This window comes from Aptenodytes forsteri, unplaced genomic scaffold (genome assembly GCF_000699145.1).
Source record: "Aptenodytes forsteri isolate BGI_AS27 unplaced genomic scaffold, ASM69914v1 Scaffold153, whole genome shotgun sequence".
Taxonomy (NCBI): domain Eukaryota; kingdom Metazoa; phylum Chordata; class Aves; order Sphenisciformes; family Spheniscidae; genus Aptenodytes; species Aptenodytes forsteri.
The window spans coordinates 1,601,291-1,615,134 of NW_008796178.1; the positions used below are offsets into that span (position 1 = coordinate 1,601,291).

General features: G+C 40.1%; 1 protein-coding gene across 1 annotated transcript in view; it reads right to left on the reverse strand.

Moving 5' to 3' along the window:
• Positions 1–2,965: 2,965 nt before the first annotated feature.
• PECAM1 (platelet and endothelial cell adhesion molecule 1) overlaps positions 2,966–13,844 on the reverse strand; it is a 33,785-nt gene continuing 22,906 nt past the window's right edge. The window contains exons 15-16 of the mRNA XM_009287699.2: positions 9,475–9,497; positions 2,966–4,534 (exon numbers count right to left, since the gene is read on the reverse strand). Coding sequence (XP_009285974.1) covers positions 4,505–4,534; positions 9,475–9,497 — 53 coding nt within the window. The 3' untranslated portion in view covers positions 2,966–4,504. The remainder of the gene's footprint in view (positions 4,535–9,474; positions 9,498–13,844) is intronic.

The window sequence follows — 13,844 nt, forward strand, 5'->3', positions numbered from 1 at the left end:
ACATTTTCATTGCCCAAAAGGAGGCCCTGATTTCATCTAGCACTCTTATACATTCAAGATTACACAGAAATACATTACTAATCTATTAATTTCAGAGCCAGATTCTATCTTTACCGTAAGTTATAGTTTATTTGTGGAACTGCTCCTCAAACAATACCTTTTGGATCTGAATTCCTTGGGAATGTGGTCAGACCCAGGATGCTGTGTGAGGTCCATTTCTAGCAATCACCGTTACAGCTTCACACACAGTTCAATGCTACTGCAGATCCCAGGTTGATCGGGGCATATTCTTAATGCCTTTGCAGTGGCTGCCTAGACCTTTGCTGATTTGTGCTAAATCTTTCATTTCAGTTTCATGCTGTTATTCTGTTTGTCTGTCATCAGACTTTGCAGGTGACTCCCTCCCTGAGGAAACCGTGATTTCTTTTGCTATTAAATTTAAAACTTTTAACTACAGGGATTATTTCCTGCAATGGTGAGAATTTTTTCAGCCTTCCCACTCAGCACATCTGTGGCTGGTGAGAAAACAAATTACCTGTATAAATATAAATGCTTGCATTTAATTGAAGCTTCCCATGCAAGCCACATTCTTATGATTGCTAGACTCGCTAAGCTTTTTTTAATGGGAACACCTGTGATTTAGAGTGGAGCATTTCAAAGCATGAAGACAATAAGACCCGTTCTTTGTGATTCTTTAGATGTGACAACTTGCTTATTACCTCCCAAATAACAGTAAAAGTGATGTTTATTCTGTTTTCACCAGTCTATTCAGAAAAGCCTTGAAATTCTAAATAACAAGATGTGCTAGCATTTTAAATCTGTACTGATACTTTATTACTTTCAGTTTGATTTCTAGTTTAATTGGTGTATTTTTTTTTTTCATTTGAAACCTCTGTTTTTCCTCAAAGTTTGTTTCCTTTCCCTGTTATCTGTCCTCTCCCTCACAACAGAACGGCTGTAGCCAGTCTGATAGCATTACTTCCCCTGCCCCTAAAAGCCGGGGGCTTACGATGCAAGACAGCTTAGTGATGAATTGCACCATTAAGAACTTGAACTGAACCAGGCTCACAAAGAAGCAGTTAGAACAAGCACATAACGCCCCAGAAAAGTAAATAAACTTTGGGGTTTATTCACCCACCGATGAACAGGATGTTTACTCTGCACAGAAGTAGTGCCCCAGCATTTACAAACAATTCACTAACCTATGCGAGAGAGAAAGAAGTCGCGGTTGGTAGGTTTACACTGTGTTTTGAAAGCTGTTCTTTAAGAGTGGCAGAGGTCCAGATGAAGAGATCATACCACTGCGGGAATAAAAGTCATAAGGCTCGGTTTACTCGATGCATGTAGACGTAAAAAGGTTAGAACCTGGCCTAGAAGCCAGGGCCGGACCTGCAGCCCTCCCCGCACACTAGCACCCTGCTTAATCCGCCTGAGCCCCTTCCAGCCTGAGCCAGGCAGCCCTCGGGCACCGCGGGCTGCGCCGGCTGCCCTGTCCCGGGCAGGGACCACCCCGGGGGCAGGAGGGACCCGTCACCACCCGGGTCGTCCTGCGGGACGCTTGCCACCAGGGGTCAGCACCGGATCAACGCCGGAGGCTGTCGGGTGCTGCTGGACGGAGCAGCAAGGAGGCAGCAGAGGAGAGGGTGCTCAGCACGGCGCCGGGGCGAGGTCCCTCTGGCCCTGGACACAGGTGACACTGAAGGAGTAACAGACAGACAGCTGTACTGCGCACTCCGTGGCCCTGTCAGGTAGTTTCCAGCACGAACCAGACAGCACATCATCATAGATTCTTCCACGAAAGGGAACACAGAAGTATACTTACATTAGACAAGAAAATAAGCAGCTGCTAGCTTGCTGGAAATGAAAAAAATTAAGTGGCAAGGAAGAAGAGTCTGTTGATTTCAAGCATTTCTGTATCTCACCCCTAAAGCCTCTGCGCTGCAACTGTAAAAATACCATAATGTTAACCAAGCAAGGCAGTGGGGTGGGTAAGCCTCCTTCTGAACATGCTTAGTGCAAGCAGGATGCGGCGCTGTCAGTGGAACTGCTCAGACAAGGCATGCCACAAACGGCCTGAGGATGTTCCATCCCTTTTGTCTTCTCAAAAAGTAAATATTTAGCAACACACCTCATTTTATATTTGCTGAGCTCAACTTGGTGACAACATAGAAACCTGAATTTTTTTTTTGGTTGCTTTTCAATAACATATTGTTTGAGCTCTAATCTGAGCCTTAATCTGTTTCAGTAACAGATTCAAGACTTATTTCCCAAATGTTTCCAATGGGACAATGAGGCTTGTTTGGCATCCAGAAGACATGCTCATAACAGGACATTTGGACTCCTTGTGTAGCTGTTTATTTCATGGGCCCATTAACCTTGTCTTCACCGGACATGTATGCTGATCTAATGTCCCATATTTTAAAATATTTTTGGTATATCTGTAAGACAAAACAGAAGTGCTCAAAGCAGTGCACAGCACTCTAAGGAGTGGACAGTTCAGATATGTTTCAGTAGGGCAAACAACTTTTATTACAGGCTAAATCCAAAATAGTTTAGGATTATTCCAGCCAAGAGACAAGCTGAAATAGATCAATGAATTGTCCCACTGCTCCTCCATCATGCCCAGACAACATTCTGAAACTTCCCAGAAACCAGTGCTTTCCTGAGCTGTGCCAGGGACTGTGGAAAGGCTTGTGGAGCAACTTTTACCTTTGTAATTTAGCAAAGGACTCGTGAACGCAAGCACTCCCAAGCTCAACTCTTAAATCAATTTAATGCATTTACCTGCTGCTAAACTGGCTCATGACAACAGATCTAAGTGCCTGGAATCACTTGTTGCAGAGATGACATCTTCCATATGTAAATTGATACAATGTATCTATATGGTTCATCACTAATAAAAAATTTTACAGTTACAATTTTACATTTGCAAGTGGTCACTAATATGAACATGCAAGATCCAGTGCAAAGTTCAATTCAGAGTTTTCTTTATTAAAATACCTTTTCACATTCCTTATACTAACGCATTGTATGGACACTCATGGGATGCTAGAATGAACATTTCTCAACAGAAGAGTGCTATGAAGTCAGTCATTTGTGAAAGGCTTTTGATAAAAAACAACATTTGCATAGGGAACAATAAATTAGAGATATTAGCCAGTAACTGGAGCTTGAAAATTTAAATGTTTGGAATGAGGATGTAAAATCCTTTTGTACTTCTTGCTGGTTTTGCACCTTTGATGCAATGCTTAAAGCAGTAACTATATATGTATATACAAATCCATGTCCTCTCTTTCACTGTTTTCTAATTAAAACAAGAACCTTCTTACCTGTGGCCCAGATCGTGTAGTACTTTAATCTGCAGTAAGAAAAGGAGAGCAATTGCAGTGTCAAAGACCAGCTGGTTAAGGGGTTGGGGACAGTACTTTTTCTGTTTTGCTTTGCGTTCTTTTTTTTTTAAATTAATGCAACTGAGATAAACATGGGCTGCAAAGATTAGATCCAGGTCCAAACTGGATCCATGTTAGTGGTTTATCATACTATAGAGAAAAAGGATAGGCATGGAGTTCCATACTGGACAAACTGGACACAAGTACAACTTCAGATCTCTCCTAAAATCAAAGGAATAAGGATTATACATAACAGGATTTTCAGGTACAAACTCACTGACCTGGGTGTAGTATATCCACCCACTCAAGACCTATATTTTGCATCATCCAAAATAACTGTGATGGGCAATCATTCTTTGAAGAACCATCACACCAAATTAACCAACAAGCATCAGAACTTTTAAAGGGGAAAAGCAATTTAGCGAAGAATAAAGAATATTTGTGCCTCTACTGATAGAAGCACTTGGTAAAGTACTGAATCTCTGAACAGTTATTCAAGTTTTTAGAGAGCCCAGAGCTCGCTTTTCCATTAGGCCCTCATTGCAGTGTAGTGTCCAAGTGAGCTATAAATTAGCTGGCCCTAAGACTGGTAGCAGTCCAGCTGCTGCGGCACAGTGAGTTCAGCACAAGCTGCAAGATCATGTCAAAGTACATAGCATGGCTGGCCAAGCTGCGCTGAGCTCTGATCTGCCACAGTAGAGTGTTACTGATAACCAAGTTAGCTAGTTTAAAGCAAGCTTAGATATTTCTACATCCTACTAGCATCACAGTAGTTACTGCACTGTAGAAATGTACTTCCTCAGCTGTAGCTTCCCCTTTTATTTCCTCAGAGCATGATGAATTGGAGGCTAGAAAGGCAAAATTGCATTAGCAGGAGAAATTAAAGATGGGAACCTAGGTCAGTGGTTTCTAGAGCCACTTTCCTATGAGAATTTTTGTTCGTAATTTTTTCCATTAAATGCTTTAGGAATATCTCTATTGTTCCCCCTGAGGAAACAAGCTTTGAAAAGAGCCTGGCAAACTCATAAATAAGTGCTGCAGAGCTTTTGAAACATTTGCAACATCTTCCATCTTGGCTTGTTTTCTTCTCCCAGCTGATGTTTGAGATGACTGTTCTAAGTAGCATCAGGATGCCCTTGTATTCTCTGTTGGCAACAAGACCAAAAAAGAAAAAAAAAAGGTATGAATATAAATGTCCCCCTGCTCTCTCCTGTCCTTTTTGATCAATACAAAAACTTTAAATATAGTAACATATTCCTTAGAGCACTGTACAATGAGCTAATAAATACTCACAGTTCCCTGGGGAGATATTAGTATTATCTTCATCAGATAAAAAAGCAAATAAGACAGTGGAAGATTTAGGTTAACAATTACAGGCTAGACTGCAATACTGTTAATCACCGACATCTGCAACTGGGCGCTTACTGATAGAAGTTGGATTCTTATGGGAACTGGCACTCAACGAATCTGAAGGTCAGATCCCTTATTTACTGGTAGATGCCCAGTTGCCACAACTAGGCCCCCATCTTCAGTCCCACAAGAATGAAAACCTTTTCCTAAGAAGCGCTTGGGTATCTCAACAGTGACCAATGCAGTGTTCAATTTTTAGACAACATGTTTCTACAAGAGTCTGCTCCTTTGAATAAGTTATCTTCAGCACACAGCAGGGACATCATAGAAACCTGGCACTGAGAACCACAAAAGGCAGCGTGCAGATAGAGGAGTCCTCTATGTTAGGGGAAAGGGAAAGGGCAAAGAGAGATCCCAAACTTCATTGTCTTTACATTATATGACAGAAATAATTCTGTCCACTGAGGATTCACAACTGTCAAGTCTTTCCTGACATCAGTTGCCAAAGCAAGTCTTCCTCCAACAAATACCTGCTAAGAGTACATGGTGGCCTCTAACCTAATAGTTTAGTCTGTCAGCACTGAGGCGCCTAATTCCTTTTGTGGACTTACCCCCAAAGGATTTGCCCCATGAGTCAGAGGCAGGAATTCCTGGTTTATAATTCAATGTTTATTTCAGAGTATCACCTTGTTTTTCATATCCTGACTGCCTGAAATCCCCCCCCAATTTTAAATGGACACATCCTTCATCTTCATTTCCTGTCTGAAACTATTGTGCCATGTCACTGTGCACAGTTAAGCACATGCCAGCTCCCCCTTTGGAGCTGGCTGTGTTGTGCTGGCGGTGGGAAGCAATTCCCTTACCACTGAAAATTTACAAAATACTTTTGGGATCACTTGAGTAAGATGAGAAAATAGCTGAAAAAACCCCCAGAAATTTCTCTGAATAAATTTAAATTGTACAGTTTTCTGTCTCAGAGGGTACATTCTGAGGTTGAACAAATAGGCAGCTAAAAGTACACTATGTCCTGACTGAGGCTGCCAGTCCTCATGTACCCCTAGGACAGAATCAAACAAACAAACAAACACACACATGTAAGAGGTAATAGGGGAGGAGGAGATATGAAGTCAGAATGTACTGCTGAGGTAAATTTGACACAATACCAATTAGTGTTTGGCGAAGTGGCTATCTCATTGTTAAGATATTTCCTTCAATATGTTTTCAGAAACTGGGACCATTAAATAACTTAGAAAGATTGCCAGCTCTGATTTCAGGAAGGAAACCTCCTCCCAGTTCCTCTCTAAGTAATTCATTTCTTTTGCAAATACTTCCTATGGATGGCATTTAAGATACAAATTTCTGAAAGAGGAGAAAGAGAGAAGCAACCCCCAACCCAAAACTTTAGGTTCATTTCTAAATGACCTAAAAGTCCAAGACATTCAGGTTCAAGGTACCCTGGACTGCTAATCAGTCAGAACCTGTACTGCAACTGGGCCTTTATACAATTCAAATAATTCAAACTTTAACTTATTGTTTTTCTAATGCACCACCTTTCTTGACATAATACAAACACTTTCAATGCCTCTGTGTAACACACTTATTGTCAGTACACAGTGTTTACTAAAGCCCTGAGCTCAATTTTGCAATGGTCTCTCAGTGAAGATGAAGGAAAGTGCCTAAATTTTCTTGCTGGATTATATTTATTCTGACAGAAACTATGTAGGGGCAAATGCACAAGAGCAGGGCTAGCACTCATTAAAATTATTTGCTTCATCTTTCTTTTCCACAGTGCAGTACTCTGTTTTGCCTGTGGCTTCTGGAAGATCAATGCAGAACTGAATAAGTTAACAGAGTTTATCTGAGGTGGAACTCACATTGTTATTTGAATTTAGAGAGTGAAAAGGACAGCAGGATCTGATGTCGAGTCTTCACCATCATTACTGAAACAAAAAGGTTGCATGTCCTCCTGTCTCTGAAAACATAGCTCTTAGAAAAAACACTACTCTCTCTGCTGTGGTGCCCTTTGTCCCACACTTCTGGAATACCTATTACTTCCTGAAGAGAGTCAAATTCTACAAGTTTTTTGACAGGTCACTACAGCTAAGTAATCCATCTGGCATTTCATGTGATTAAGATGCCAGCTGACCAGCCTAGCTCCTGAAGGCCTCCTTTCACTCACAAATTAAGGGAGTAGCAGATCGAAAGCAACTTCACCTCTGAGCCAAATACTTCATTTGGCTATGAAGAAGCAGAACAGCTGGGGAGGAAGTTTAAGCCACTTGATCACTTTATAAGGAGCATTTTCCTTTTCATGAGTAGGATCAACAACTCCTCATTTGGACCAAACCACCAAGGTATATCCCAGTTAAGCATTGTGTGAAAATGAGCTACAGAAAAAAACAGTTGCAAGAAAATAATGATAGAAAGCACCTTAGTAGCTCCCTGCCTCTCCTGTACTCATCTATGTTGCCTGAAAAGTGTTCAGAGGCAAATAGGGGGGGATAGAAAATCTATTAAAAAATTTATCTGTCCAGTCCAACTTTAGGTCACTTATCTGGAGAGTTCAAAAGAGGGATGGTGCTGCTTTTTGTCACTGGCTTTATTGGGAATAGAAGTGGGAATTTAAGAAGCAGAATATGGGGATCTGTTTTTTTGCTATGTCCTTTAAAGCTAATAATTTAAAAAAAAAGAATAGTTACTATGTTAAGTACATGAACAGTATCTAAGGAGGGGACAATGTCACAGACATGAACTGAGTAAGGCTAATTCTAGGAAAACTCAAGATGTGCAAGTGTCATAAAGCTGACTTTTCTTTGGGCTGTTTCTGAAAAGTTACAGAGTAACTAGTTTTATTACTCTCCTACTGTTAACAGGAGTTTGTACAGACAACACAAAAAAACCACTGCCCTCAGCTGACACTTTTCTCCTTGAATCTAACGTTACTTCATAGATTGTCTGGTTTAGCAAGCTTTAACAGCCCAATTAATTATGATGAAAGTGATTTACATGGAGTAGTCAGTGTATTTTCACTGAAGTAGCCTCATTATACTTCCATGGAGAGATTTTTTACTCACTTTTGGCCACAGGCAAAGAAAACAAAAAAACTTCATAAAATTTTAGTCTTTCATCCAATGTCCATCATAAATTATGTAGGGCGTGGAAAAAAAAGACAAAAACTCCCTGAGCTTACACCCGATGTCTATCACAGCCTCTCTCGACCATTTTTCCTTCTGTGTCGCGCAGGGACAAACTTTCTTCTGCGTGACTCTCCAAGGAATGCCTGGTATAACCCAGAGAAGGGTTCAGCTCAATTTATTTTTAGAAAATTGAAAGCAAAGAATAAAAACAAACCTTTAAACTAAGAGAGACAATGATACTATAAACCCTACTGGCCTGTTAATATATGTCTGTTTATTGTAACACAATCTGTGACCTTCAGTGCACTGCCAGTGTCTGTAAATAATACAATGGGCTGCTTTTTTATCCCATGGGGATGTGAGTGCTGATGGAGCCTTTCAAAACTCAAATGGATGCCATAAGCTGACGTAGACTGTGCTATTGTGATTCTTATTTATGAGTCTCTCTCTCTCTCCCTCTCTCTCTCTTTAAGTACAAGTTCCAAAGTCACAAAGTGGATGGCAGAAAAGACACCCGGTCTGCATGGTTTGAGGTTGGATTAGATAGCTTATATAACATTCATAAAAGTACTTCTGAAATGTAAGTTCCCTGCCTCTTAAATCTCTTGAGAGCAGAGTAACGGCTTATTCAAGACATTTATTCTTTTTAAAAAAAAATCAAATTTTTTTCACTGGCTTCTTAGCCGTATAAAGCTGTTCACCACCTTCAGAACCTTCACAAAACTCCTAATTGTTTAGCTGAGATCCTCCATATAGGGATGGTACTATTCTCACCCCTTAGAGCAACATAACTGTGACATAGCTATGCACTCAGAGATAAAAAATTGCTTGCCTTTAAAATTTCTTACAAGGTCTCCATTTTCACCACCAGCCCTTACAGCCATCCCACTTGCTATACCAGTGGATGAAAATGAACCCAGAAGGAAACAGTCACAGACAGCGAACAGAAGTGACTTCTGCGAGTTCAGGTGATCAGCCGTTCCTCCTTACTTTAACTCTTCATTTCACACCTTAGGAAGGACTTCACTTCTCTGGATATTCCAATCACAGAATGTATGTGTGTGCATGTGAGCTGACACACCCCGAGGAGATTCACTGGCACTAGACACCCTATAGATTTTACAGATGGGACTGGAACAACAGCTCTGTCCCCAGAGATAGATTAACCAGCTTAGCAGGTTTTCATATGCAAATCTTGAGTGCCTCAGGTCCATCAGGAACCTGAAGCAAGCAGCAACGATCCCCAACCTTGTGCCATTCTGTCAGCATGAATATTTGTGGCACATATCCAAAGCTGTGTAGGTGTTCAACACAAATTCTTGGAAGATCATTACTTGTCATCTACCTCCTGTACCAGCACTACCAAATACCAGTCAGTTCCATGGACTTTTAAAGCTGACCATTCCATAAACGTAGTACTGAAAGCCTGATTAGTAAGAATATATATGAAGGGATTGCCCAGTAGCTGTCCAGTAAAGGTCCTGCACAACAAATAAACAATTAAAACGTAGCAACACTTGAACATTATCTCACTAGATACACAACAATCTCAATCCAATTTCCCTATATTTAACTGCTTGCATAAAAAGTATACTTACAGAATGCCTGTTTTCCACAGAATCTGCAAAATAAAATACAATGTATAAATTATGAAATGGCACATTGCAGAGTGATCAGTTCTATGTTCCAGAAAATAGACTTTTATGTTTAATCTAACTTTTTTTGTTCATCTTGCAATGATGTAAAATTCCTACCTACAACTAAGGTTCGAGCTCTGGTCCTAAGAAGTATCCAAGTACTAGCTTAATTCAAGTACATGGGTGGGACCAGACATTTCAAAGACCATGTTGAACAGTACATGTTTGACAGCTTTCCTGATTATGGTTTAGAGCAGAAGTCTCTACTGAGAGCACAAGCTGTTACTGGACAAAAAAGAGTCTTCCTTTTAGAGGCAAGTTCTCATGAGCATTATACTTCCTCTCCCAATTCCTTGCCAGGAAAATAACGTACTGCAGAAATCCGGTATAGGATACAATTTTCAGAGCCAAATAAGATCCTGCAAAGACACCTGAAATTTTATTAATAAAAAGATGCTTGTTCCCAATGAAAGCCTGAAAATCAGCAGGCTCCTTCCATTTAGGATCAGTGAACTTTAAGATTAGATCTTAGGTTTTTTTTTTAAAAAGAGGATTTAGCTATTCAGAAGTTTCACAGAATACCTTGAAATACTAAAACATAAACATTTTTTTGCCCTCTGAAAGTAAGACAATCTAGAGACATGAGGAAAGTAACACCGCTTTTAGAAAAGGACTTCAAGTCTTGTTAAAAGTGCTCTTTTGTATGGTCTGTTAAAAGGTATTTCACGTGACAAAAGTAAGTGCTGAATCTTGAAGGGTATTTTTTGGAAAGTATATAAAATCCAGTGGATTGAGGTTGTGTCAAGGAAATTCATCTAATGCTCAAAGAAGAGGGTTTGGACTAGGGCTCTGGGTTAATCTTGCCAGTATTTTTTCTATAAACGTGGGATAGTCTCTGAATCTATGTTTTTTCTAAGTATGTATTTTTTAAATAGCAAATAATAACATCAGTCCTCCCATAGGCAGAACACTTATGTAAATTTTGAGAAGTTCTCTGAAATCGTTAAATGAAGGATATTATGAAAAGTACTACTACCATAAATAGACTTTAATAAAGGTCTTTTAGAAACTCCCTTGCCAGCCAGCAGAAGTAATGAGGAAACTGAACACAGGTGAATCTAACTTTGCAGATAACAATGCCAAGGTCTCTTTTTCTCTGTCCTTTATGATTACATCCATGTACATTTGTGGTGCAGTTAAGCTCGTACAGTTTCTACCATCCGCATTTTTATTACATTAGGATTGTGATTCTACTTCACTGAAAGCAGCACCATGAACACAGTGTACAATCAGACTGCAATTTCTGAAACACAGAGAGACTACATGAGTGTCGCTGGCACTGTACACTGTAAGTTTTCTCCAAGTCAGTTCTACCTAGAACTTTTAGCCTAGGAAAAGGATTAAAAACTGAGGTGACTACAGCACCTTATACCAGTGCATAAACTTAATTTCAGTATAAAATTGATCTCAATGTTTGGCAAGATTGATCCCTATATGTTTAGCCAGTTTGATAAGAAACAAAATAAAAAGTTACATGGGAAACACGTAAAAGCTTTTTGTGTCCTGAAAGCTGACAGAAGTGAAGAAAAACACTGCTGACCCAGTGCTACATCAAAGCTTGACTTTAAGTGGACAAAACTATGTGTAAGGTTTATGAAGTGAGGTATTAATGAGCTGTAGTTTAGTCCTCTGTCACAATGTATTGTGCTTACAGGAAGGAGGAAATGAGAAATTTTGTATAAATTCCAAACTTCAAACAACGGGATGTTTGCTACCCCAAAAGCTACTAGGTCACAATAACAGATATCCCGCCTCCTTGTTATCTGTCACCCAGATTCAAAATAGTGTCGCTTTGTAGCTAAGTATCATATCTCTACCAGGAGAATGTCTTAATCTGTGCTCTTTGAAAGTACTGCTGGAAGGCTATATGATTTCTAAAGGTACCAATGAGGTAAGACAGCATGTAGCCTCTAATGAAAGCACAATGATATGGTGCTTTTGCTGATTCTTTGCTACATCAATCTTTTCACAACCTTTTTATTTCATTCCTGTTAAAATTATGAAGTGTTTTTTACTTGAAACACACCAATTTTACTGTGATGAAAGAGAACAGAGAGATTTTCAAATGACACCTGGCTTTCCCTTACTAACAAAAACAGGGAAATGAGATATGGAGGATTCTAGTCATATACAGAAAAATTGGTCAAGCTTCCATAGCAGGGCAAACAAGAAGCTGCATATTTCCTGAAAGGAATCAGAGCTGAAGGTCTGGTGCTGGTGATTTCTAAAAGATTCCCAAGTCTAATAAAAGTAAGTGTTTTTATGGATTTCTGGTGGATTTAAACTCTTGCTATTGTTTTTAATTGATGGGGTTTTTAATTCAAAGAACACATTTTTACAAAGGAGTACATTAATGGCAGGAATTTAAGACACTGTCATCTCCACCTGCTCTGCTCTTTCTCATTGCTAGAGGTTATGGAGAAGAGAATATATGCCTAAACAGTTGCAATTCATAATCCATCTCAAACCCATCTCCAACACTGGTGAAAGCTAAGATGCTAGATTATCAACTGGAGATGCTGAACTGCAGACACATACTACATTCTGCCAAGCCTTTTATTGGAGCAGTAGCTTCTAACAGAGAATCTTGGCAGGCGGCTTGGGAACACATCTCAAACAGGGGCATGCACGCAATTCAGCTTTGCATTTTAGGTTCAAGCAAGGTCAGAAGCTCCCTGCATATTTGTGTCTTACTGAAAGCATCTGGCTTTGCCTAATTTTTGGCTGAAGCTATTGTAAGCATTTGGCTCTGGAATCAATGTCTCTCAGATCCAGGCTTTGGTCTAGAATATGTCTTGAAACCTGAAGATCCAAAGAGTTTTTATTTTGGAGAAGGGACAGGTTATTTGCATTATTTCAGACTGCATGCAACTAGCATGTGCTTGTAAGGCCTGAGTTTTGAATCACACAATGAATCCCCAGACCCTGTGAGTTTTCTCTGTGCTGGAAAAGGCGTTCAGTGGGAAATTCTGGCTAAGTACAGAGGTGTTAAGCCTGAAGCTCAGTATCAGGAAAGTATTTGAGCAGATTTCCTGATTGCTAGAACTGATTTCTAATAGTTTGTTCCAAACCACTGAATGCAATGGGGATTTCTCATGCCTCTTTCCACTGGGATGTATTTATTTTTCCATAGTACATTGTTGGTTGCAATAGGATCCTTAGAATTTCCTGTCTCACCACTGCAGTTGCTTCCAAGTGACCAATTCATTTTTCCAGACTTAGCAGCACAAAGGCTGGCTCTGCATTTTGTTCACTAGATTTCCATTTTCCTAATAAGAAATTAGGAATAGTTATCTTGCAATAAGCCACTATGAGTTCAATTCAGCGCACATCAAGATCAGTGCAAAGCCTGCCACTGGCTTCTGTGAGCTTTGGATCTGATACAGAGCAAAGGCAGAGCTTACGGAAGGAGCAAGAATGTACTAATACATTGTCTTCCACAAGAAGTGCCCTGAAAAAATGTAAGGAAATCTGTGACCTGGAGTTGGCTTTAGTCTTCTCAGCAATATGAACAGAACTGTGCTACCCCAAGAACTGGGATCGATGTGGAGGTAAGGGGTGGAGCTGAGATAAAGAACCAGTATGGACATGCTTGGACTTCCTGGCCCTACTGCCTCCTGGGAGGATGAAAGGTGTGATGGAAGTAAATCATGCATCTAAAAGAGCCTCCACCCACCCAGCTGAACTTAGTATCTGACACATCCTGACCCCTCCCTCAGGAAGAACATCAGCTGCCAGCCTAGCCTGTTGGGACTCCAGCACAGGCGCAGTAGGCAGCAGGGCCACAGTCATTTTATCATATCACTCTTGGCAGTCTGTTGATTTAGACAATTGCCTGTTTTGCTTAAGTTTCAGACTGTCTCAGTTCTTTCTGAACAAAAAGCAACAGCTCTGGGACTGGGCTGGATATTCCTGACTCCCAATATACTTTGGCCTTTTCATAAAGCAACCAGAGAAAGCAGTATTTTAACGAAATCAGTTCATCCTGATAGGTGTGAAGGACTTTTAGACAAAGCTGTTATTGACCTGACTGGTACTAATTGTGACCATTCCCCAAAATGCCATTTGGATGTAAGGTTTGATTTAAAGGTGAGGCTTGAAGCTTTAGGTATTTTATGTAAAATACTAAAGAAACAGCCTATTGCTCTAGAAAAGGTTTTAAATCAATACCTGAGTGAACTTCCTGAACACTAAGTCTTCTTTCTCTGAATTAAACTAACCTTTCAGTAACAATGCAAGGACAACTTCATCTCTTTCAGTTGCTTCCAGAG